At 33.3% G+C, this 27,977-nt stretch overlaps 2 protein-coding genes and 1 long non-coding RNA gene across 3 annotated transcripts in view; 1 reads left to right on the top strand and 2 right to left on the bottom strand.

Moving 5' to 3' along the window:
• The window catches only part of SMC1 (structural maintenance of chromosomes 1), a 45,072-nt gene extending 39,775 nt beyond the window's left edge, over nucleotides 1-5,297 (bottom strand). The window contains exons 1-6 of the mRNA XM_089702841.1: nucleotides 5,055-5,297; nucleotides 4,457-4,577; nucleotides 2,891-2,990; nucleotides 2,483-2,631; nucleotides 930-1,098; nucleotides 291-503 (exon numbers count right to left, since the gene is read on the bottom strand). Coding sequence (XP_089558967.1) covers nucleotides 291-503; nucleotides 930-1,098; nucleotides 2,483-2,631; nucleotides 2,891-2,990; nucleotides 4,457-4,577; nucleotides 5,055-5,166 — 864 coding nt within the window. The 5' untranslated portion in view covers nucleotides 5,167-5,297. The remainder of the gene's footprint in view (nucleotides 1-290; nucleotides 504-929; nucleotides 1,099-2,482; nucleotides 2,632-2,890; nucleotides 2,991-4,456; nucleotides 4,578-5,054) is intronic.
• The window catches only part of LOC149483681 (uncharacterized), a 163,200-nt gene that overhangs the window by 23,637 nt on the left and 111,586 nt on the right, over nucleotides 1-27,977 (top strand). The gene's annotated exons all lie outside the window — the stretch shown is intronic.
• Nucleotides 8,536-26,907, bottom strand: LOC149483682 (calcitonin gene-related peptide type 1 receptor-like). The gene is made up of 7 exons (XM_089702835.1): nucleotides 26,703-26,907; nucleotides 13,832-13,950; nucleotides 13,395-13,505; nucleotides 12,821-12,921; nucleotides 11,023-11,114; nucleotides 9,422-10,184; nucleotides 8,536-9,099 (listed from the first exon to the last, which is right to left on the bottom strand). Exons 2-7 carry the CDS (start codon nucleotides 13,905-13,907, stop codon nucleotides 9,055-9,057), a joined length of 1,188 nt encoding a protein of 395 aa, XP_089558961.1. The 5' UTR covers nucleotides 13,908-13,950; nucleotides 26,703-26,907; the 3' UTR covers nucleotides 8,536-9,054.

Here is a 27,977-nt window from a genome sequence, read left to right on the forward strand (position 1 = left end):
ATAAAAGGTAGCCTATGTTCTTTCTCAGGGTCTAAAGATTGTCTGTGCCAAATTTCATCAAAATCGGTCGAGAGGTTTAAGCGGGAAAGCGTCACAGACAGACAGACAGAGTTATCGCATTTATAATATTATAAGTAGGGATTTTTCTTACATTAATTATCTATTTACAAAAGTAAGTTTTTCTAACCAATCTACTTACCCGGCATAGTTGATTATTCAATATTTGCTCTATCATTAAATAACATGCATTCCTATCTTTACTAATTAATAATTTAAACAAAAACACATACCACTTCCCGTATATCCTGTTCAATCTTGGCCAGATCCCTTTGCGCTGTTCCTGTTGCCTTTTTCTTATCTTTCAGCGCTTCTTCTGCTTTCTGCCGTTTCTTCTCTATTTTTGTGAGTTCCGTCTGTTTGTACTGAAGGTCTTCCTCGCAGGACTTGATCTCTTTCTCATTGTGGTAGAGATGAAAGAGTTGGAGTTCGATCTTTTGTTGTTGCTGGGGGGAATTTAAAGTTAATTTAGCTGTTTTACGGTTCGTCACATGGTTATCAAGCATTAGCTAAGGAAATAATTTAAATTTATATTTATAAAGCATTTGAATGCCATAAAACTAAAAATATCAAATTGAAAGGAAATAATATGGAAAACGTTAATCAATAAGTTATCATATTATTTTCATTTGTTTCATCTATAGTTGAATAAAAGTACATCTTTTTTATGCACAAAAGAGAAGATACAAAAATTTGTAATCATTAAAATGTTATATAATATGAGAAAAGTCAGAAAGAAAACATTTAGATACAAATTGGATCATACATATATAATCTACTAATTTCAGTCATTTGTGTAATCTCATCAAAAACTATGTATATCCAATACCTCAAGCTTGGAGCCATTTTTTTTAACATAAATATCTAAATACCAATTCCTCCTTAAGCCTCGTATACTTTTCCGCCTCCTCTTTCTCAAATTTAGCCTCCTTCCGTTCAGCGGCCACTCCCTTTTTCTTTTGATACGAGAACTGTGCTTCTTCGTCTGCGCGATTAACTTCCGCGCGACATAACTCGTATTGCTCTTTTAGTACTCCAGAACTGTATAAGTAAATAATAAGTATTAAAAAAAAATTGGTTGTTTGTAAAGTAGGTTTACGATCGAGATGTTTACGTGATAACATAATGCAGTGGCAGCGCTCGAGATGAGACGGGAGATCGGTCCGTCTCTCTCTCGTTATACCTGCGATCGCGCTCGTGAGGTTTTGGTGTGACACAAGTTTCTGAATATGTCACTCGACTAAAACGATTTTAAAAACGTTATCACGTTAAAATATGATTGAATTTTGTAGATGGTAGGGAACATCTAATGATAATCAAATACGAAAATTATTGTTCTATGCATGGACGTATAAAAAAAGACGGACGGAGTATCGCCTAAACATTGAGTGAAGCCTAGTAATGGCGGCAACACATCCATGTGTGTGTGACATGTTGCCATGGCAACACTATGGCAACAGCTGTCCTGATGACAATGGCGGCTGTATTTTTTTCTATAAATTTTGCCGTAATAATTTTGTCATTAAAACATTAAAGAAATAACTTGCTTCCCTGTGGAATGTAATCCCTTGTGTTTTGTTATTTAAAATTGTACTGTTGCGACAACATTTAACCACGCAAGACGGCATTTTAAATATTTTTTGTGAAACAGTGACGCAGTTAATCAGACGGTAGTTCACGACGTAATGGCGGCCGACTAGCTTACTATGGTGAGAGTGTGTGCGTGTTCATTGTCTTTACACGATCGCTAGCTTACTACGGTGGCTTCACGTTGTTTGTTCGTAAAACGGCGTCCGTCTTTTTTTATACGTCCATGGTTCTATGTATGAAAGTTATAAAAAAATATTAAATATTAAATCATGCAAAAATATGTCGAACTAGCGGTCCGCCCCGGCTTCGCCCCTGGTACATATTTACGTTTTCTCTACATAAGAACCATCCTCGTACTTCAAGGAATATAATAAAAAAAGAATTATCGAAATCGGTCATCCGTTCACGCGTGATGCCGTGTCAATGGAAAACGGGTTTCATTTTCAATCATGCTGGCAAGGCCCCTGTAAACCACCACTGTTACAAGTGTTTATGGACGGTTGTGACCACTTAATATCAGGTGGCCCATTCTGACAAAAAAAAGCAGTTTATAAAATGGATTGACACACAGGACACTAACTATGATATTTTTATAATTTACTAGCGGTCCGCCCCGGCTTCGCCCGTGGTATGTTTAAACTATCCTATCTCTCGAGTTGGATCGAACTGCACATGGTGTGCGAATTTTATTATAATCGGTTAAGTGGTTTAGGAGTCCATTGAGGACAAACATTGCAACACGAGATTTATATATATTAAGATTTTAACTCCAGAAACTATCATTTTATATTCATTAAATTATCATTCCTTCAGAATCTACGATCATGTCACTCACCCACTAATCTCCTCGAACAAAGCAGTTCTCTCTTTAGGATTTTTCATAGCGATACTCTCTACAGCCCCTTGGAACACCAGGAAGTTCTTTGCCTTAACGTTGATGCCCAGTTTCTCCAACTCAGCTAGATATTGACTTATATTTACTGACTGAAATGATGAACATATATAATGCAAACATGTATTCATTTCAAATATGTTGTTAAGCGAATTTCTTTACAGTAGTTCTTCTTTTTATAGATCTTTATAAGCAGTATAAGTTATGGTATTTTATTCAGTTATAAGTAAGCAGCAAGTATTTATCGCAAAAGCAAAATAATTTAATATATTTTCTCTGATCCAGGCCATAAAAAGATATCTTTGGTATCTTTATGACTTTAATATGAATAGAATAACTGCAAAAACAAACCTGTCCATCAATTTTGTGATCTGAAGACTGTCCGATAACAGACCTCTGGAACTGTTTCTCAGTCATATCCTCTAGCACAAATGTTGCTGTTACGGAGGCACTAAAATAATAAAATGTTTTAGATATATTAATTTACTAGATTTCCGCCCGCAGCTTCGCCCGCGTTTTCAAAGAAAAACTTGCTTAGTTCCCGTTCCCGTGGGATTTCCGGGATAAAACCTATCCTATGTGTTAATCCAAGTTACCCTCTATATGTGTGCTAAATTTCATTGTTATCGGTTCAATAGTATTTGCGTGAAGGAGTAACAAACACACGCACATCCTCACCAACTTTCACATTTATAATATTAGTAGGAACTAGGAAGGATAATATTCTATGAATTTTTAATTAAAGTAGTAATAAGATTGAATGCTTGCCATGCAATAAAAACAAATCTGAGGTACCTATTCTTATATTAAACGGTAGCATTATTTATATGAAGTAGCTTCATATAAATAATTATATTGTGAAGAAATTGTCTCAAAAAATTAATAATATGGTTGAGAATACATTTTCTACACAATAAAAAAGCTGTGACATTTAATTATGAAAATTGCTATTTCATTGACATCTCTTGGAACTAAAACATTTTTAAATCCAAAATAACTAATTTATATGTAACTGTAATAGGCATGACGACAGTATCCATAAATGATCGAATTAGTGTTTTTAAGGGAAAATGAATAATAAATAAATTAAAAATAGTGACTTAGAAATATTAAAAACATTAAGATTAATGAGATTATCAATAAAATAAAACATTGAAATTCTGCATTCGGCCATTTTGACTGAAACACGCGTGACGTCACGTCTATGTAAACAACTTCGCGTCAGGTGTTGTGTGTTGGGTGTTGTTATGAATATTTTGAGAATACGCATTTTTTATTTATTTTCTATTTTTTCACGTATGCTTTATCGACTCAGAACAGAAATATAATTGCGAATTCACTATATATTCTATGTATTCTCTGCGTCAAATTTATACAATCATTATCCCTTTCATATTATTTTCTCGCTTTAAACAATTACTAACACTTTTTTTGGGTATTATTTTTATGTAGATTCACATTGCAATACTGCACACCACTTATAAACTTTGAAATTAGATTTTATAACACTTAATAATTAAATATTATTACGTGTTTACGTAAGAGTGACGTCACGCCTATGCCATGACACCTGTGGGCTGTTTTGGCACAGTTAATAAATATTTATTGAAAAATGGCTTTTATCTTCGTTAAATTTAAGTATATTAGCGAAATATAGGGTTTTTATTGTTTAATAAATGTATACACACATTATGGAAGAGGTTTTGAAAATCTTTCATCATGCCTATTATATTATGACTAGCATTCCGCCCGCGACTTCGCCCGCTCTGTCAAAGAAAAACTCGCATAGTTCCCGTTCCAGTGGGATTTGCGGGATTGCGTCATGGTGTGCGAATTTTATTATAATCGGTTAAGTGGTTTAGGAGTCCATTGAGGACAAACATTGTGACACGAGATTTATATATATTAGGAGATTACCTTCTGGATACAGGTTTGTTGATAGAAGCTCCATGGATGAGATCGCTAAGTCGTTTCACACGCAACAGAGATGTCTTTTCACCCATCACAAAACTCACAGCGTCCATGAAGTTTGATTTTCCTAAAAGAAGATATGAAAGGTTAATTTTATATAATTAAAAGTGGTTAATGGTCACGTTAATATAGAAGCGTTTTTACAAAAGTGAAAAATGTGCTCATTCACCAATACCTCTATGTTCGGACATCACAAGCATTTCATTGTGTCTGTTTATAATATTGCAAATATCATACTGAAGTCAGTTGTAATAAAAATATACAAAGCATTAGATTGGCTATTATATTGGTCTTTACAAGGTATTCATCAAAACTGACAAGAATCAAGTATATTTTATAGATAAACCCTTCTCTATATTAAATAGGTATGTGAAATTTAGCATCTTTTAAGAATTTTTATAGAAGTCTAAATAACATATTTTCCAAATGTTACCATGACCTATGTTTTATTCATTAATGAAATACCTATTTAAATGATTTAACTGTTATCAATAGTTTTATAAACTTATAAATGTCGTTTTTACATACTCTAAAAGAAAATTACCTGATCCATTGGGGCCTACAACAGCAGTGAAAGACTTCAGAGGTCCAATCTGATGATGTCCACTGTAGGACTTGAAGTTTTCCATATCTATATACTTTAAAAACGCCGGCATCTTTACTCCTTTTATGAATATAGCTTTAATTCAAACTAAACACTACTTTTAATTCAAATTCGCGTCATACATGACGCTCGCACAATAACAAATACCCGAAAAATAATATGGCGCAAAAGGGAATGTGTAAACGTCAACTGTCAAGTTGTTAACGTCAAATGAGGTTTTTAATGTGGACTTTTCATACTTTCAAATGCTTTGAATACAAGGCGTTTTGGTTAGTAGTTTTAAATTTTGATATTTACATAAGAAAAATATGAATATGTAAGTTATATAGGCTGTTTTCCAATTACAGAGCATAATGCGACTCAGTGGCGCACAATGCCGAATTATGCTAATGCTTAATTGGAACGTGAAACGCACCAGCAGGTTGCGCTAAGTTCAGTGTTGAAAAAAAAAATATTCATAGAGTCAGCAATAACCTCATTAATGTGTAAATAAAGTGGTATACATAATACATAATACATAATTGGTTGAAAAATATTTACGGTTATTTTAAGTAATTTGGATTTTGATTATTTCATTAACATTTTTTTCAATGTTTGTACCTTCATCCATACTTATATTTATTTTTTTAACACAATTTGAATTAACATACTTTGATTATTTCGAAAAAACTACAATGAAACGAAAGCTTTAAAATTTTTTCCAACAATTAGTAATTACTAACGATAAATCGATTGCACGCATCAATTCACGCGCATTACTTATAAGAGTGCTCGATTGTGCGAAGCGTTGCTGTAGTTGGAACATTCAACGAGCATTATGCCGCATAATGCGCTCTAGTGCTGTAATTGGAAAAACACGAATAGTTTCTGGAGGCATCGAGTGAAAGTTTTGGTTATAAATATAGTGGAGTCATTTTAATTGGGCAACATTTGACGTCTTAGCTCAATTAAATATCGATTAAAGTGAAATAATCAATATGAGCTTGAAATATATTATTTGAATTTTAAAAATCGTCAATCAAATCCCTTTCCCATTATAATATTTATTTCGTAAATTTTAGAAATAAAATAAGACTAGTACAATTTAAAACTGTGCTAAAAAATGTATATACTTAATCTAGTGTACTCTAAAGATCTGTTTTATCATTATCACAATGCGGTTTTTAATTTTGGTGATATTTCTTCACAAGTAATCATGCATTCGATTCTCGATATCAGCTTTCGATTTTTAGAGTAAGATCTCTAGTGTTCAAAAAGTAAAAACATTAACTGACGCAACGTTATATTTATAACGACGTTCCGTTCATTAAATCAGTATTTGTTTGTTAGGTTAGAATGGTTTATTAGTTAAATCAAATCTTAAAATAAAATTTAGAAAATCCAAAATGCACGCCTCGACATAGCGATTATACAATATAAAAAAAATATAAAAGGAATAATTTTAAAAAACTTTTGAAACTTTCGCGCCATTGTCGACCCCAAAGAGTAGGTATAATGTTTAATAGGTCGACCCTGTCTTGTTATTTACATTTCTATGTCTTACGTAGTATTTGTAATGTATACTCTTTGTTTCTATGGTCGACCCAGAAAGTGAAACATCCCAGAAAAGGAAAAAAAGGTTAAAGGTATTAAATATACCTACCATGCCTACCACCAAGCTACCACAGAAAGATAAACAATCAATGGTATGTAAGTGAGTTTTAGTTTTTGTTAATTAAATTTAAACTAAGTACGTACTTGAATTAGACCGTGATCTTCGAAAGGAAATAAATTGAGATCATAAAGAAGCGTTTCAAAAAATGAATTCGATTAAGTAAGTAATTAAGTTTTCCTATAGTTTTCCACGAATTATCGTGACCACGCCGGTTTCCATACATACTAACGAAAAGGTACGAAACATTATTTTTATCTAAATAAGAAGCAAAATACATGTTTTAAAAATCCCATGAGTGTTTAGACTAGTGTTAGTCATTTGGTCATAATATTCTTGCCATAAAGAAAGAAAAAAAAAGTTCTACGAGCTCAACGAGTGTGGTAGAAAATAAAAATGTAGACATCACAGAGCAAGTAATAGGTAGACACGTAGTCTTTGGTAGACACTGTGAGACAAGGCGAGAGTAGAGCGCTACCTCAACGCTCCGCTTATGAGGCGTGTAATTCTGTTCAGCTGGCAGTAGCCGAGATTGCTCAAATATTGCCCCTACTGCAGTTACGTGAGTACACGTAACTGCCGTAGGGGCAATATTTGAACAATCTCGGTTGCACGTTTGGAGCAATTTCAGCTCTTAGTTGCCCCTGCTTGCCTATACACATCACAATGGAGGAGCCAATTAAGGGTGCAATTCCAATATTGCCCCTGCTGTAGGTAGGTGAGTAGCCAGTTTTCAATATATTCAATATATTGACCATGAGCAGGTTCATTAATGAAAAACTATATTATAATGTTAAAATTTATTATATTAGTTATATACAATCTTGTAAGTATTATCTTACATAGGTAAATATAATATCTAACAATATCAATAATATGCATCTTATTTTTATGGCCTTTAAATATACTATTATAAAGTAGAATAAAAGTTATTCGGTTTATTGTATTTAAATGTAATATTCCTTATTAAAGTATTTTACATACTTACATAATTATTATATTTTATAAAATATGTAAAGAATACAATATTCAACACTGTTATATATTTTCTACATTACATATTATATTACATTAATATTACTTATGTGACCCGTATTAAACTGAGACCTACATATAAAAAAGTAAAGTTGATCGAAGTCCCTTATTAATAAAAAATTTCAGTTAAAAATTCCAATTAACTAAGCGCTCAATCCCCTCTTAGCTTCAATACATATATTTTTTATTATAACAATTGTTATATTTTAGAATTAATTTTAACAACTTTATACCTAATTTAAAAAGATTTACAGACAATAGATGAATATTTCTCCAAAATTTACACAAATATTACATCTGTAAGATTAGCATACAATATAGATAATAAATTAGGCTGTGATTTCATTAAAATGATATTCATAAATTGAAACTATACCACAGAATACATAATAGTAGCTAAACGCTAACTATACATAACTAACTAACTAATCATAATTAGAAGTAAGTACTAATTTTTCTATATAATAATTATAGGATATTTATAGTAAAAATTCTAATATAAAATCTTAAATCTAAAATTTACAAGACACTTAAATAGTACCTAAATACACTACTAAAGCAAGTAACTGATAAAATAACACTTAATATTTAAAGTAAATAACGAAAAATAAAAAAAAATTATTTATGTATAACTTCATTAAATTTGTGTTAAATGCACTAAGAAGAATATTATATTTAAATATGTAATTTAGATATTAAATTCTTTATACAGTATACTTACACAAAATTTTAGGTACAAAATATGTATAATATCATAAAATTTTGCTCTCATTCGATATACAAGCTTTTGACTTTCCCTTTTAATTTGCTTAGAAGTTTAAGTAGGTAACTAGGTAACTACTATAAATCTTATAGTTAAAAAATCTTTACAATTTATTCGGATCCATTGGGTACCTAACACTTACAATAAACAGTACTAAGTATCTGGTTATGTTAGAAAGTGGGGATAATAGTATTTTCTAGTGTAGTAAATCGCGTTTAAAATCCGTTAAAATCTTTAATTTCTAAGTGGGGATAATTAAAAACTTCCTCCTAAACTTTCGCCTTAAGTACAACAGAATTAACAATGATAGTATTAACAGATAAAATCGCACTATACAAGCATTCACAATACAAACTGGGCATAATAATAAATTCAAATTTTTAAATCTAAATGAGTCTAGCATCCGGCGGCGCGTCCTCATCGCTATCTCTCTCGAAGCGTATGCGGCGTTGCCGCTCCGCCACGACTTCGGGCTCGCCGCCGGCCGCTAGTCAGACTTTATCCTCACCGCCTCCCGCGCCTGCTGATCTTACGAACTGAAATAGATGTAACTAGGATTATGATAAAGGCTATGTAATGATGGGAAACTTGTTTGTTTATTAACACATAATTTGTAAAATCTTCTCAAAGGTCTTCTCACTTCTAAAGATAAAAAAATGGGGATGATAGGTAAGTACTTTTGTTGTCAACAATAAATAGTGTGATTCATTAGCTTTAATCTAATACTTTCGCTTTCTTGAAATGCCCTCTATTTTACTTGTGAAAATAATAATTAATAATTATGGTGTGTAGTTTCCCTTCCTTCTTTCAACACCTGTTTACAGTACAGGTCTAAGTATTAAGTTTAAAAGCGCTCACCGACACAGTAGTATTCGTCGTGGAATTCGCTCTCGGTCGGAACGTCAGCACGCGCCACTTCCTCCGTAACTGCGCCAGCACCTCCCCATTACAGAAGCAGTACAGCACCGCCACGCACAACCCTTGCAGTGACGTCATAATCGCTGACACGTACTCGTACGCCCGCCACCAGCTTGCATCCCTCTCTGGCCTGAATGGCGTCAACAAGTATTGAACTCCGAGTAAAGGAGCTAGGAGACACGTAGCCCGTAAAGCGTGTAAAGCCGTCGCTGATGGCCTGGCTATCCCCGCTCCTCCACCAGCCCGTAACTTCGTACATAACACCCTGACGATATTGCACAGAAACGCCAAGTTTAGGATAACAGTAGCGCAGACTAGAACAGCGAGTTCTGGCCGTGGGGCTCCATCATCTGCCCAGCAGAACGGGTCGTCTGAAGCCGTGCGTCTGGCAGCGTGGATGATAGCTGATGGCACTGGCAGTAACCATCCAGCGGCTAATAAAACTCGAACTAAACGTCTTTCTGACACAAAAGCGCTGACTAGAACAGTGTGGAGATACAGTCCTTCGCATAACATCCATGTGTAGTTAGTAAGAAGTGCGTATTGTAGGATGGCGTTGAGGAATCTACACCAGACCGGGTTTTCTTTAGGTATGTCTGCGTTGTTTACTACCATGCCGTACCAGGCGAGCCATAACGCGTTGTTGAGGGCGAAAGAAGCGAACAAATTCATGTGTACTGTGATTCTGGCACATCTTAAACTCCTGGAACAAAATACAAGATTTCTGTTAATATACTTGCTAGTGAAATCCATCCAAACATGGCTCATTCTTAACAATTATAGGTTTATAATAAAAGTTAAAAAGTTAGTTGTTTTAACGATATGAGTTGTCAGTGCTCCGAGTTTGTTTTTAAAAATCCGTGTCAAATAAAGTGGAGTGAATAGTGAATATTTATTTTCAAAACATTGCATACAGAAGTCAGAACTGTATACACTTGTTGTTTATTTTTTAATGCATTACGTGAATCATTTAGCGCATTCGTTTACCTTGCATTAGATGCGAATTTTTAACAAATTGTTTACTGCTGTCAGTCATGATATTATCATGTTAAAACACAATGTCATACAAAAATAATTCAAGGTCATATTTTCAGTAGAAATGATTTTGTATCCTATGCTTTAATCCATACTAATATTATAAATGCGAAAGTAACTCTGTCTGTCTGTCTGTTACTCAATCACGCCTAAACTACTGAACCAATTTGCATGAAATTTGGTATGGAGATATTTTGAAACCCGAGAAAGGACATAGGCTACCTTTTATTGCGAAATATGTACCACGGGCGAAGCCGGGGCGGACCTCTAGTTGCATATAAACGTTTGTTTGCATCCATGATAATAAAGGACATATTATTATAGCTTTTGAAGTGAAACTTCGATAGCCGAGTTGAGAGTAAAATTTTAGGATCGCGTCATGGCATTTTCGTCGCGTCATTGAGTAAGGCGACGATTTTGGTATCTTTGAATATTGAAGAACTTTCACCAACCAAAGAAGTTTCATTTCTGATACACACTATTTTTATATTCTGGTCGATACTTACTTGAAATATGTGAGAATAGCCAGGGACACAAGTAGAGCAATTAAAGATATACTATAGCCGGTTTCGTAGAGCACTATCACCTCACTTACATCCTGAAAAAATAATTTTAAAATCATTAAAAACAGATAATAAATATTGTGATGTGAAATTGAAATATATATAAGTGCAATAGGAAGCCTTTGTAGAGATCTATTTATCGTACTCATAATCAAATACTTCTCAGCGGAATAATTCACACTATTATCTAATACTAGCGGTCCGCCCCGGCTTCGCCCGTGGTACATGTTTACGTTTTCTCTACATAAGAACCATCCTCGTACTTCAAGGAATATAATAAAAAAATAATTATCGAAATCGGTTCAGCCGTTCTCGAGTTATGCGCTTACCAACACATTTTGCGATTCATTTTTATATATAAAAGAAGATTCACTAAAATAATCTAAAAAAAAAGCTTTCACGCGGTTTCGTGAAGTGCATATAAATACCTAGGTACGTGTAGTAGTTAGGTACCTAATTTATAAGAAGGTATTTGCTTTGGCAAGGTATTAAAGCCGGGTATCCACTTAGGTTCGCCGTGGATTGCGAACACTGTGTGCTCCGCGAACGTGAACGTGTACAGTGTACACACTTAAGCCGGGTATCCACTTAGGTTCGCCGTGGTTTGCGAACGCGCCCGCTCCGCAAACCAAACATAATGGATACGTCGTGATCGCGGAGCGCGACTGGAGCACGATCGGAGCACGGCGGAGCGCTCCGGAAGCGGTTTTTTGCGCGATCTCAAAGGGGAGCGCAGTTTGTTCGTGGACGCGAGCGTGTGTTTGTTAAGTTCGCGAACATGGAGTGGTCCGATGAAATGATGAATATATGCATTATTTCATTATTTCTTCTTCCCTTATTCATATTAGCTTGCCAAAATCGAGGAGGTTGTTTGTATTCCATCACAATATAATGTATCAAAATATAAGCTGCACTTCCTACTAATTTGGAGGCGGCATGTTTGCACCGACCGTCTATCGTGTGTCTCCTGGAGACCGGAGCGCGGAATTTAGCGCTCCGACAGGAGCACTGATGTTGCAGCCTAAGTGTGTACACTGTACACGTTCACGTTCGCAGAGCACACAGTGTTCGCAATCCACGGCGAACCTAAGTGGATACCCGGCTTTAGGCTGCAACATCAGTGCTCCTGTCGGAGCGCTAAATTCCGCGCTCCGGTCTCCAGTAGACACACGACAGACGGTCGGTGCAAACATGCCGCCTCCAGAATTAGTAGGAAGTGCAGCTTATATTTTGATACATTATATTGTGATGGAATAATGGAATACAAACAACCTCCTCAATTTTGGCAAGGTAATATGAATAAGGGAAGAAGAAATAATGAAATAATGCATATATTCATCATTTCATCGGACCACTCCATGTTCGCGAACTTAACAAACACACGCTCGCGTCCACGAACAAACTGCGCTCCCCTTTGAGTTCGCGCAAAAAACCGCTTCCCGAGCGCTCCGCCGTGCTCCGATCGTGCTCCAGTCGCGCTCCGCAATCACGACGTATCCATTATGTTTGGTTTGCGGAGCGGGCGCGTTCGCAAACCACGGCGAACCTAAGTGGATACCCGGCTTAACATATAAGGGGCTAAATCTACCAGATTTTATTCAGATCTGATCTGCAAACATGTATGCATCTATCCTTAATTTAAGCTTTTTAATAATCAAAGGAATAGAGAAATAAATACTATTTCGATAAGAATATTAGAAATATCATAATACGTAACTGAATATTATACAAATTCACTTACTTCTTCAGGTTTAACGCAGGTAGTGTAATTCGACCAGGGTTTCCCTGAGTCAGGATGTCGCCACCAGGTGCCATCTGCTGTACATTCTTTATAAGCTAACACTGGAAAACGTAAATAAATGTGTTATGTATGCTTCGTAATTAATAATTATGTTGTAGACTGTAGTGACTCTATGTAAATTGTCATTTAATAAGAAGCAGAAAATTCTATACAACTTTAGTTGAAGTAAGAAGACTTCTTTCATGCCATTCACGTTATGGAAATATTGTTGACAGAAATAAAATACATAAAGAGCGTGTGTGCCGAGCACACGTGTCAGAAGTGAAACTTCTTTGGCTAGATTCAAAAATACCAAAATAGTCGCCTTTATCCATGACGTGACGATATTGCCATGACGCGAACTTGAAATTTTACTCTCAACTCGCACTACAAAATATCCAACGTAGGTAGGTACATTTAAATCACTTTGGTAGTACCTAACTTTGATATTCATTAGAGAGAATTCCTTGTTTTGCTTACAAAATATAATATGAGATTTTACAGAATTAACCACATGAAGAAAAACATTACTTACATTCAGTACTAAACCCAGGAACGAATACTGGGCAATGCGCGTACGCAGTTGTGTTGGCTGGCGTGTGCGGCCAACATAGCCAAGTGTCAAACGTGCCCTCACAGTATAGACCTGCAAATAGAGTTATGAAAATGCATGCGAAAATGCGGCATCACGGGTGGAGAGGTCAATGATGGCCGAGTGAACGAAAATTTCTGAGAATTTATATTTTTTTTTAATTTATGAAAAGAAAATAGTTTAAATGGATAACGATTTGTTGAAAATTTTGATAGAAATGAAAATTTCTTTAACCACTTAGTTCGTCAATTTAGTACAATATTAAAAATCTGAGCACTAGAATACTTAGTGAATATTCGCATTCTGGCTGTACGTGGCGTGGCTAAGAACTCCTAAAGAAGTTTTCACTCGGAAAAGATAAATCCCCTTAACAACCTTACCTGTTGGAGGTATAGTGTTATTATTGGCAAGGTCACAAGCTATCTGTTCCCGCGCGATCCTCTCCGGGTCGTCCATGATGCCTCAGAGCTACTTCATCTTGCTGAATTTACCATCGTGCCTGTAACGAAGTTAAATCTTAAGATTGCTGAATTATCAGTTCTATTAATTTTAATTACCACAATATATTTTTAAGAAAATTATAGATACAGTAAATGTTACAAATCATTTTTGGTATAATGTTCACATTTCGTTTATGTGGCACATTTAGTTCCTGTTTATCGTATACTAGCTGTGCTCCACGGTTTCACTCGCGTGGCTCCGCTCCTGTTGGTCTTAGCGTAGGTAATGATATATAGCCTATAACTATAGCCTTCCTCGATAACTGGGCTATCTAACACCGAAAAAATTTTTCAAATCGGACCAGTAGTTTCTGATATTAGCGCGTTCAAACAAACAAACTCTTCAGCTTTATAATTTATCGTATTCCATACCTACTGTAATTCCTGTATAAATGGCAAACGGTTTATATAATATATATCACAAAATAAACCACTAGGGGGCAGTACGCCACATAAAATCACAGGCTAGTCTAGACCTAAGCTTTAAGGGTAATAAAAAGCTAAGCTAAGCCTTAATACAGTAGGTAGCTATAACAGCTAAGGTCGGATTTACGGGATACCGTAAATCACGGTTCAGAACCAGTAATTTAACATTATTTGATTCTCTTGGCAGGTAAATTGACCATGTTTGGGTCGCATTAACCTTTTTCAGTAGGTACGCACACATTTATATGGAAATAACGCGAAAAAAATAGTCGATGCGACGTTCAGTTATGAACGTATAATTATTCCAATATATTATATACCTATTATATATTCCAATATGTCGGCAAAACAAATGAAGGAAAAAAGTGGAAAATAAAATAATCTTAGAATAAAGCTTTACTTAATCTGAAAATAGTAAAATGCGTTTAAATTTTTTAAATTATACTATATCATTTTTAAGATGTATCTAACTATTTCTATAAAAATAAAAAATGTCGTTAACTAGTCTTCTATAGGTAGTTTGCTATAAATTTTTTCCATCCTGTATCTATACTAATATTATAAAGAGGAAAAGTTTGTAAGTATGTATGTAGGTATGTATGTATGTATGTATGGTTTTCACGCATAAACTACTGGACCGATTTCAAAAATTCTTTCACCATTAGAAAGCTGCATCTTTACTGAGCAACATAGGCTATATTGCATTTACAAAAAAAATAGAGATCCTTACCAAAAATGCAATAATGTAACCCAAGGTGTAAAAAAATCCTCAATAAAACTTCTGTCATCGCGTGCGCTGCGGAAACTATTGAAGATAGAACAAAAAAATGTTCTACGGTATTATAGAATGGATCAATATCTACAAGAAAGTCCGCGATACCATATGTCCATCTTCAGTAGTTATGTTACTACAACAACTTTATTACGTTTTCAAAGTAAATAGAAGTGCCGACAGTAATCAAACCATGTTATCCATACACATATATATTAATCCTTATCCCATTATGATGTTTTATTATAGACTGTTTCAATACCAGCAAAATACTTTTTAAATGAAAAGAATTGGATATTCCATTCAAAAGATATAACGAATTTTTAAAAGTGTCAATCTACAGAAAATAGTAGGTAGGTATACTGTTCGAGCAGGCCGTAGTGCGGGGGTCACGGAGGAATTCTACCAATATGCGTCTTGACGGAACACAGTGGGGTTTTGGTCGGTAGGAATCCGACATAACCCACGGCCCCTCCCCCGGAGGCCGTGGGTATCTATGAAAGATTTCCCCACTAAAAAAAAAAAAAGGCCGTAGTGCGGGACGGGGTAAAGGTGATTTTCATGTGATTACAATTTAAAAATTAAACTTATAGTCCGACCTATTAGTAGACTTTTCACTGTAACGATATCGCTATCTATGCGGGTGAAACCGCAGGGCATTGCTAGTAATTTAATAAAAAGAGCGTTCATTTTTAAACTACCCTCAATCATCCCAAATTACGTTATCCCAAGCTATACTAAAACATTTTATCAACTGCAGCTGTAAACATAGCATTATGACGTTATAAACATGTCCGTAATTCCTTCTAACATCGTAAAGGAAATAAAAATAGTGATAAAACACATTAATTACGAAATGCCTGCGACATTCCTCATGTGGATGAGAAAATTTGCTGCTCAATTATTTATTAGAGTTATAAAAGACTAGTTTTTGCTTGTGATTCTGTTCGTATCATTGTTTGACATTCAAATCCCGGGTTATTCATTCAAGCAAAAACATTATCGGGTCCCGGTCGTATCGAAATCAGAGTTTGTTTGTTTTTTACGCTAATCTCAGGAACTAATGGTCCGATTTGAAAAATTCTTACGGTATTAGATAGCCCATTTATCAAGGAAGGCTATAGGCTAATATAACATCACGCCAATCGCTATCGGACCAATACTTCCTGAGATTAGCGCGTTCAAACAAACAAACAAACAAACTCTTCAGCTTTATAAAATTAGTTTAGATAAAATTATCTAATACTTTAATTGGTACGGGAGATCTAACGGTCTGTGGAATCGTACTCCTAAAATATGTATGTCGAATGTCGTGATTTTCAAATGGTTCTCATCTATGGCCAGTGGCTACCATAAAATAAAGAAGAAATCGTCTCCTGCATATTCAGTTTATTGGTATTCAAATTAAAGCTCAAAAATTTCAAATTTTACGTTAGTTTTATGCCATCGTGGTTTCATAAAGAACACCACAAACATCATCAATAGTACAAGTTTAGTCACAATGACCCTTTGCTCTCTTAAAACGACATTAAAAGACGTTTGCTGTGCAAATAATGAAATGGGTACATTATACCGAGGAAATAACGTAATAAAATACTATTCAATGAACTCGCGGTGCTATGGTATTCATGATTTTATTGTTGAACTAAATTAGATTTGCTTACAGCTTTGTACGCGGAAAGCGCTTTGCTTCAGCCATTTTCAAGTTATGTTGTGACCGATTGTACGAGATTAGGGCTATAGAAATCTTTGTTTAGATCAATTGTTTGCTTTAGTGTTTTTTTAACGTTTCATTATTGCATTCAAGGGCATAGGATATGTATCCGGTAGTCGCGGCGGAAAAAGAGTTACATGTTGATAGTAGTTTTAATAAATAATATTTGTATTAATACTAACTAGCGTAGATTTTGAAGTGAAACTTCTTTATCGGGGTTGTAAAAAAATTGAGTGTAACATTTTTTCGTTACGCGTGACCTTTTTCCGTTACGCGCCATCTTTTTCTTATCCCTACCACGCGTGATTCGACGTATTTCTGTAAAGTTGCATATATCTAGTAAATTATTTTTTGAAAAATAAGGTCATAAAGAAGTTTCACTTCTTACGTGTGTACACTAGTACACGCACACATACTCTGTTAAATTTTTTTTTAACAGAGTTTACCTATATATTATGTACCTATGGTAATTCATTAAATACCAAAAATTGTAATATCAACTTCAGATGATAGTTGTATTTTTAGAACCTATTAGAATTTATTTTTGAAAAACAATGGTATTTCAACTGCGTTTATAACTCATATTTAAAAATTTTAAGTATTAGTCCAGGAGGAATCGGCGCATGAGTACCGAAAACTATTCCACCTCAATTTTTTTACGTGATCCTCTTCAAATTGCCCTACTGATGATATAAATGCATGTTGCCATGGGGCAACCCGGTGCCATATTGTTTAAACCGAAATTGTTTAAACAATTGCAAGGAATTGTTATTTTTCAACCGGACAAATTTTTTTTATATTTTTTATCGAAATACCAATAAAAAAGGTCCAATTACTTTTCACGATAAAGTTAATATTTTCAAAGATATGAATTTTTTAAGGTTTGAAAAATCTCAAATTTGGGTACTTTCGACCCATGAAAAATATATTTAAAAAAAAAATAATATATAAGTAATATTTTTTTTTCAATTCTCTATACAATAGTTAATAATATTGTTAATAGAGATTTAAGAAAATTTCATTGTTTATATCTGTTTTTTAATTGTTAACTTCGCGCGCTCACAAGTACGCGCCGCTTACCTTTAAGTATCGCCGTCTCTCTCTTACTCATGCGCTGCATCGGCCTCTCTGTGTCTTGAATCATTATTTATCATTTATCTTAAAAACTATCAACTTTATCAAGATTTCTAAAGAGAGCAATCTTATTAATAATTAAATTGTCTACAATTTGTTTCTTATATATTTTTTTCTGAAATCAATTTTTTTAAAGTTATTTAAGCATAAATTGAAACATGTAATTAAAATTACTTTTTTGTCAGTTTATATTACTTTTTTGTTATTGAAACAGCAAGTAAGGTAAAAGACCCAGTTATTGACACTGGCCTAGTTGTTTGACACTCGCAATTTGATTTTAATTAAAAGAATGAAATGTTCTCAAAAAACCAAAGATCTTAAAATTTTTAATTCAAAAATTATATTTATTAATTTATTAGAATTGATTTGTTTTTTTTTTAACTAAAATAAAATTTAAAGTGTCAATAACTAGGTCTTTTACCTTATTAATTACATTGAATAACTTCTTCAAACGAAAGTTATAGATGGAGAAGTATGAAATAATAAAACAAGATTTAAAAATAAGTATTTATTTATTATCAATATTATTTTTATATATTATATTCTTACAGTCTTCTGAATCACAACCACATAGAAGTATGCAACTTATATTATTTGTGAGCGCGCGAAGTTAACAATTAAAAAACAGATATAAACAATGAAATTTTCTTAAATCTCTATTAACAATATTATTAACTATTGTATAGAGAATTGAAAAAAAAATATTACTTATATATTATTTTTTTTTTAAATATATTTTTCATGGGTCGAAAGTACCCAAATTTGAGATTTTTCAAACCTTAAAAAATTCATATCTTTGAAAATATTAACTTTATCGTGAAAAGTAATTGGACCTTTTTTATTGGTATTTCGATAAAAAATATAAAAAAAATTTGTCCGGTTGAAAAATAACAATTCCTTGCAATTGTTTAAACAATTTCGGTTTAAACAATATGGCACCGGGTTGCCCCATGGCAACATGCATTTATATCATCAGTAGGGCAATTTGAAGAGGATCACGTAAAAAAATTGAGGTGGAATAGTTTTCGGTACTCATGCGCCGATTCCTCCTGGACTATATCCTATACCAAAGAAAATGTCGTAAAACATAATAATAGATACACAGAGTTTAATGTCTCAGATATAAAGAATGTACTCCGCTATAAACATGGTTGAAAGCTGTTTTATCGCAAAAGACACCTTCAGGTCATAAAGCGAAGTTCAGAATAGCCTCTACAGTACGTGATAGACATTGTTATTATTTAGTACCTGAGTAAAACCCTTGAAAACTGGACACAGTTAGAAATAAGTCGATCCAATAATTTTAGCTTTTCGCCCGCTTTGTCAAAGAAAAACCAGCATAGTTCCCCGATTTGCGAGATAAAATCTATCCCATGTGCTTTCTGCGGTCTCAAACTATATCTGTACCAAATTTCATCTAAATCAGTTAAGTTTTTTAGACGCGAAGAAGAGCCAGATGACCTGTGCAGACGACATAGTAACTTATATTATAAATTACTAGATTTACGCCCGCGGCTTCGCCTGGGGTCTTCAGTTACCGACACACCAATTTTCATTGTAATCGGTTGAATAGTTTTTACGTAAAAGAATAACACCCAACCACAAGCTTTCACGTATAATATATTTAGTAGGAGTAGATTATTATCAACTAGCTTTCCGCCCGCGGATTCGCCCGCTTTGTCTAAAACATTATAAATTATACACTAAAACCTTCCTCTTGAATCACTATATCTATTAAAAAAACCGCATCAAAATCCGTTGCGTAGTTTTCAAGATTTTTAGCATACATAGGGACATAGGGACAGAGAAAGCGACTTTGTTTTATACTATGTAGTGATGAAGTGAAGTACGGACTCTACAGCGATCTATCACAGAAAATCTATCTATCTATCTATCTATCTATCTATCTATCTTATATTATATTATAAAGGCGAAAGTTTGTAAGGATGTATATGTAGATGTATGGATGTATGGATGTATGGATGTATGGATGTTTGTTACTCTTTCACGTAAAAACTACTGAACCGATTACAATGAAATTTAGCACACATATAGAGGGTAACTTGGATTAACACATAGGATAGTTTTTATCCCGGAAATCCCACGGGAACGGGAACTATGCGGGTTTTCCTTTGCAAACGCGAGCGAAGCCGCGGGCGGAAATCTAGTCAACAATAAAGACAACAATACAGTAAAATAACGATTCTATTATCGTAGTATGTTTTATTGTTTCTTTACAACGCGAACTTATTAGTACCATCTGGATGTTAGTTGTTTTCCATCGTTAGACGAAGTTTTTCTTGCGTTTTCCTCATATTTTTGTTTTTGGATGAAAATAGAAAATTAGTAAGTATTTTCATTACCTATATTGTATAACTAGCTGTGCCCCGCGGTTTTACCCGCAGTGCTCCGCTCCTGTTGGTCTTAGCTGGGCTATGTAACACCGAAATAATTTTTCAAATTCAGCTTCAGCTTAATAATATTAGTATAGATGTGTTATAATATTTATGGTTATCAAGAGGCCTTCTGTAAACAATCTCCCAACAAATTTCTAAGAACTATGATTATGATTAACTTTGAGAAATTTTCATTATTTCCCTCCTTTTTAATTACAGCTTCTGGAAAAATATAATGAGTTTCCTAAGTATTTCGTAGAGCGTAGCGTTTAGTTGTTTTTTTGTTGATAAACTTATTTATCTCTATTTTGTGTTCCTTATAGTCTGTGTATTTTTTATGTTTCTTTGAAATTAAGGGGCAGTTTCCATAAAAATCTTCAGCTACTATCAGTAATTATCTACAATATCTAAGTCAATATCGTAAATATTCGTATGTATGTATGTTTGTTACTCTTTCACAGGAAAACCACTTAACAAATTTTGATAATACTTAGCTGTGATGTCGCTTATGTATCAGAATAATAAACGAAGTAAAGAAATACTTGACTTCTCCGGGTTTCCTGCGGGATCGTTCGCGGGTAAAACCACGCGACACTGCTAGTTTTCTATACACCTATGACCTATATCCTGCTGTTTCAAATCTTTATTCTTTCTAAGAGGATTGATACTCAGCTAGGTAGTCAAAACACAATTCGCCACGACACTCATCAAACATCGACTATGTGATGTATCCCAGCTGTCCCTGTTATTACAAACAACTTTATGGCCCGTTGCTGCTAACAGATACACTATTTATACGTAATTCCTATTTACTGAAGCAACGGAACTGTCAGTAATAAATTGCGTGAATTTATTTTTATTTCAACTTGTTAACTGATGGTTTTACGTTTCTGAATCAGAGTCTGGGAACAGATTGGACCTGTAAGTACCTTCGTCTTGAGGTAAAACTATCTCAAATGTACGTTTTAGTATTTATTCAATTAAATATATTTCCTGTAGTAACGCTTTTACCTGCTGATTATTAAATTCAATCTGTACAGATGAGAGATGTTGAAACTTGAAAGTATAGAAACAATTACGAGGCGGGATTCGAATCCGCGTCTTTCGCCTTCGTATGTGGCGTGACCACTGCGGCCTCAAGCCGTCAGCCAGTGAATACTATTTCTATTTTTTTAAATGTTCTTATTAATTTTAAAGCATTTGAATGCTATAAAACTACAAATTAAAATCTACGGGTATTGTGTGAATAGAGGAAAGGTTTTTGTTTGTACGAAATTACTGGACCATTTTCAATTTTATTTTTAATTTTATCGCACGAGATGAGTGCCTAGTTAAGTGTAAAAATATACTGCAGTGGAACATAAAAACCACTTTTTGTGAAAATGCAAAATATTAATAGTTTGGAAAGCAATTTCTACAGGGAATACGAAGCCTTTGATCCGTTTTTACTATTATATTTATTAGCCCCTAGAATCTTGCTTCCAAATACACTATTAAACTTTTTTTTTTATGTCAAAATGTTAAATTGACAGTAATTCTCAGTTTGGCTAGTTGTTTATAATTCTCTGTACCTACATTGCGTAATTCACTCATTCAAAGTCCCAAACAGTTTCAGTTGAATTGTTTTTACGCTAAATTATCATGACTAGGTAATACAACCACAGTTGATTGTACAGTTTAAAAGCCGGCGTAAATAATAACATTAGACTCGGTGATAACATGGAGAATACTAGTAGTTGAGTTCTTTATTTCAATAACTATTGCCACACATAAAATACTTTACTAGTTAAATGATTATTTACAAGCTTACGGCCCACGGCTTTGCCCGCATGTTTAAAAGAAATTCCCACAGCAAAAAGTAGGCATAGGCCACTCTCTAGACTTATAACCACAGAACATAATATAAAAGTTTATATGTTCTGTGCTTATAACTATCTCTAGAAACAAAAATCATATTATAATTAAACCGCTCTGTTGCGATGTAAAAGCAAGATATACAAACACTTTCGCATTAATAATTAGTAATAGGTATCATGAATGAGGATTATACCTTCTCTCCAATCTTTATAACAGGACTGAAGTTAGGCGCAATCGATGCGTATAACGTAAATTTTTCATAAGATAAAAGCTGTAATAAAAACTACCAACATAAGCAGGACAGTAATGCCAACTTCAGCTCGGTCAATTCCTGTACTATGTAATATGGCTCTACTATGGGCTCTAGGATGATATTTTCGTCGAATTTAGAAGAGACTTGAACTGAAAAACAGTTATTGCAAGTTTTATATTAATCCTATATTGAAATTAAAAGGAAAATAATGTTTGTTTATTTTGATCAACTCGAAAGTTGTAATGGATATCGAAAATTCCTTCACCAATGGAAAATACATTATACCTGTGTAGTTTATTTGTTTTAGCCCGAAAAAAATGGGTTTGGCTACTTGTTTATAATTAAATTTGATTTACTGTATCACGTACCTTATAGATTTGCGTCAAACATAGTGTTATTACATGTTTATTTTTGTAACTTTGAATAAGTATCTCCTGTTAAAAGTTTTATATGAAATAGATAAATGAGTGTATCTTAAATCAATGTAATTTATTGAATAAGGCTGAAATAACCGGACCTGTTTAAAAGTAACTTTTGTTAAAAAGTAGTTGGTACTGAGTGTTTTTTTTTTAATGAAAAGGAAGGAAGAAATAAGGTCGCGTGATGGCAATACCGTCACGTCATGGAGAAAGGCGACGTTTTTGGTATCTTTGAATCTTGCCAAAGAAGTTTCATTTCTGACACGTGTGATCGGCACACATGCTCTTTTTTCAGGTCTTTTTTGACACTCGTCAAAAAAAATTTTATTTCAGCGATCAAGGCCACGGACATTATCTATATAATATAACATATAAAGAAGTCATATATGACTTGACGAGTGCTCATAAAAATTTTGGGCATGTCATAAATATGAGGCCTCTAATGACGGTATTATTGCTTTTGCAATAAATAATGTTGACCATTGTTTTTGTCAACGTTTTCACGATCTGTGAGAAGATAAAAAAGAATATAATAGTTTTGTGGGCGTTTCCGAAATTATTGCGAAAATATTTATGAGGTTGAGTTTTTTACTTATCTTTATTCCGTGCCAAAACTTTTCATTTATTTTTATATAAATTTTAAAATAAATAAAATGCTTAGTACTCTACTTATATATACATACATATTTCAAAACTAGACCAATAACGTAGTAGGTAGATAACCTGAAGCAGTGACCTATTTATAATTTCAGATTAAAAAAATCAGCAGCTAGAATTTATAATAGATCTATAGGTACTAATATTATAAAGCTGAAGAGTTTGTTTGTTTGAACGCGCTAAACTCAGGAACTACTGGTCCGATTTGAAAAATTATTTTAGTGCTAGATGGGCTATTCTTTCAGTGTTAGATAGCCCATTTAGGCTATATAATATTATCATCTCGCTGAGACCAACAGGAGCGGAGCACTGCGGGTAAAACCGCGGAGCACAGCTAGTAAAATATATAATTCCATAATTATTCGTGTGAGCGTACAACTGTAGAGCTTTTTACAAAATTGTCGCAACGAAGTCTGAATCAATTTATCACTCACGTTTCCAATAACTGAATTATATGCCATCTCAGCACTCAAGAAACGCAATATAAATCAATATATGGATACTATATTGAATTAAACTGACATTTATATGTATTATATAAAAATGAATCGCAAAATGTGTTGGTAAGCGCATAACTCGAGAACGGCTGAACCGATTTCAATAATTCTTTTTTTATTATATTCCTTGAAGTACGAGGATGGTTCTTATGTAGAGAAAACGTAAATATGTACCACGGGCGAAGCCGGGGCGGACCGCTAGTGTATTATAAATCAAGTTACTAAAAATTAATAAAATTACAAGTACAATAAAATGACAATTACAAGTTAATAAAATTTTATTAACTTTTAACTGACGTTGCAAGCTCTTTTTCATGGTAGAGTTTAAAATAGCGTATTTTAATTTTTAAGTAACAATGTGTAAAAATAAACTAAAAATAAAAATAAACTAAAAATAATTTATTGAAAAATTATTAAAAACTTGAAATAATTGTAATTAATATAAACTATACTAGCTGCTCCACGCAGTTTCACCCCCGTGGTTCCACTCCTGTTGGTCGTAGCGTGATGATACATAGCCTATAACCTTTTTTTTTGTTTGTTTTATTCGTTTGTTTGTTTGAACGCGCTAATCTCAGGAACTACTAGTTCGATTTGAAAAATTGTTTCGGTGTTAGATAGCCCATTTATCGAGGAAGGCTATAGCTAACCAATAGGAACGGAGCAATGAAAGAGCAAACTCTTTCTTTCTTCTTTCTTTCTTTCTTTCTTTCAATGCGGATAAAACCGCGGGGCACGGCTAGTTACTGATAAGCTGTGAAAAATAAATTATATCTATGTCACTTTTTATAGCTAGTTAATAGCAATTAATTATAAACATACCGTTGAATCAAATTCTCGGTATTGGCTGATTTTTATCGGTAATTCGATATGTACAAAATGCTTTCAATCAATTAGGGGGCAAGAGACCTGCTACAAATCTTATTATTTACATATATTTAGATTCATCTACCAATTCGTCGAGTTTAAATTGTGTTATGTCAATGTATTGGTACTAATTCAACGATTATTTTATTTAATTCTATAGAGCAGTGTATCAGTAGTTAAGATCTTCAATTTAATGTTTCGGTTTGAACTAGATAATGGTCCAAAATTTTCTAATTTTATGAATGAAAATTCTTTACACTGCACATCATAGAGGACAATTTAAAAAACTTTATAATATAGGTAGGTACTTAAAAATGTACGGAGGTTTTATCGGTGTTGAGCATGTCACTCTTACTCTAGTGGAAATAATACACCTTGATGAAACAAAAATTATACGATATAGGACAGACTATATGAGCATTTAGAGCAACTATGGAGTTTCTTGCCGGTTCTTCTCTATAGATACTGCTTTCCGAATCGGTGGTAAATTTTAAAAATATGTAATGACGATTCAAAAGTCCTTCTAGAAGAAGTCTCATTGAATAAATAAATGTTTGAATTTGGCAATTTGCGCTTGGCCAGTGTAAAACCTAAGTTAGGCTTGTGTCCCTGAAGTGGAAAGTACACAGGTAGATTTTTATGGTGACACCTCGCTTGGGTAGTAAAAGGAAACTCTCATGGTAATAATATGTTTCATCTCGGTAAAAAGAAAATTATGTCGCTCTTTAACTCTAACCATCTCCAGACACTAAAATAATATATTAAAATGGCTCCGTTTTGATGTGAAGTATATCTAATTAATGTAAAAACTATAGATATACATTACAACCTATAACTGTTAAGTCTGAATCAAATCCGTCCGTTAGTTTTCTCGTGAAAGAATAACAAATATGCACAGTAGGTACACATGTCATCCTCACAAACTTATAATATTGGGATTAGCAAGTATAATAATAAAAACATATTTGTTTTTGAACCACGCTTCATTTATGAAACGGTCATTTATGCAATTTTATAGAGATTATAATATGAATTATTACACGCGCGAGGAATCTCGTATTTATGGATTGATCTTAGTTATTCAGAATATAATAAACTGAGAATTGAATCTTATTAATGTTTAACCAATTTCATATAATGGAGGAAGAAAATTCACATTTCCGTATGTTTTTCCAGTGCAGTTATAGTAGCTTAAACTTAATAACTTGGCAAGAGTTTTGACGTCATTAAGCTCCGAAACCATTGAACCGATTATGATCAAATTTTCTAATGAATTGATCCATTTTAGGATGAATTTTCATATTGATAAATAATAAGAAAATACAAAAAAGTGTAATGTTTTCAGAAGTCATTCACGTGTGATTTTATATTTTCTCAAACGGCAAAACAATTTTGGATGTATGACTAATCTAACAAAACTGTCTCAATAAAAGAAATATATCTAACTAGGTTGGCTCGATTAAATTGTAGTTTATTTTTTTGGAATGATATCTAAGCATTACACAGTCGTCTTCTATATGCATTGTACCTAGTATAAGTTATAAAACTGAAAATTAATAAAAAAGGTACAAAATACATAACTCTACATAATTTTTGCCGCTAAAATGTATAAGAATACGATACTGAAATTTAAATAAATATAAGTCGTAAATATTGATTTCTATGTACCTACTAAATCATAGAATGATTTAAACATTTATATGTATTATGAGAAAAAAATAAATAAAAATGTACAATAAAATGTAGAGAAAATACTAACCAAATTCCAATGTTTATAGTCGCATTAAACTTCACAAACACAAAACGCATCCAAAATTTAACACTATATTAAATTATCACGTAATCCAAACAACTGCATATATTTATAAATAGACACAATCTAAAATTAAATCACACAAACTTATTTTAAAACGCAAATTTTTCCGCAAACACTTTTGCAAGCCAAACTGACATCTGTCCATGAAGACCGCTCTACACACACTGCCGCTCTTATTAGAAATAATAGAAAAAGTTACATTGTTAAGAAAATTGCTATTTTTGAATATTTTCCTTGAGGTTACCTTTTGAAGAATACTGAGAATGACGTAAGAACCCCTTTATGATAATTGAATGGAAGATTAGAAGCATATTCTTTTATTTAAATATTGTTACGGCTATCTTTGAAAGGGAGATTTGGTTGGTTTTTTCTCGGTATAAGATTAATATGCCTAATGTTAATAGAATTTGAAGATACTTTTATGTAAGCCATTAACCATTTTATTACTCCCACTAACAAGTACCTAATTATTGAAAAATATACAGCTGGAAATTTTGCGAAAAAAGATCTTTACATTATAATCAACTAACTACATCAACATCTTTTAGACTATGTATTATAGAAATGATACTATAGAAAAGACGTTTTTATAATTTACACACCCTGAAGACAACCCATGACACTCAAAATAAATTAAATGATTTAAATACACCCCAAAGACACCCCGTGACACTCAAAATGAAATAAAACTCCCTTTACAGTTTGACACTTGCAAAAATAAATTTAATCATATCTAATTAATAAAGTTTACAGTACAGAACATGTCAAAGAAATTTATATACACTAGAGTCAAAAAGTGATCTTTCCTAGCAGTATAGTTAGATAAAAATCAAATCTAAAGAGAAAAATCTCATCAATTCTGATCTTGACAAGTCGAGAATCTCAAGTCCATTTCTGAATGCGAACTGTATTCTAAGAAAAAGTAGCTAGATTGTAGAGTCTTCTATACAAATAATAAATTGAAGTATCTCGCTCTAGTATCATGACAACAACTTTATATTAAGAGAATGTGAAAGTAAATACTAGCACAAAGTTTATGTTTGTATAGGGCAATGTTCGGAACGACTACAATGGGACTTTTCCTAACAGAAAGCTGAAGTTATAGGTAGACTTTGACAACTTTTGTGCGAGTATAGTTAGTAAGTATCTTACATATACATAATTAATCTATACCTAACCTCTACCGACGAATCTACCGACCTCTCTAACGAATCTATA

The sequence above is a fragment of the Colias philodice genome, chromosome 13 (genome assembly GCF_061535455.1).
Source record: "Colias philodice isolate Cphi_HAF_F1 chromosome 13, ilColPhil1 Martin Lab GWU primary, whole genome shotgun sequence".
NCBI classification, from domain to species: domain Eukaryota; kingdom Metazoa; phylum Arthropoda; class Insecta; order Lepidoptera; family Pieridae; genus Colias; species Colias philodice.

Coding starts and splice junctions, on each gene's coding strand:
- LOC149483682 (XM_089702835.1), bottom strand. CDS start 13,907: ATGGACGACCCGGAGAGGATCGCGCGGGAACAGATAGCTTGTGACCTT. Junction 13,506..13,831: donor TAACACTATACCTCCAACAG/GTAAGGTTGTTA, acceptor CTCTATTTGCAG/GTCTATACTGTGAGGGCACG. Junction 9,100..9,421: donor CGACGAATACTACTGTGTCG/GTGAGCGCTTTT, acceptor CATCTATTTCAG/TTCGTAAGATCAGCAGGCGC.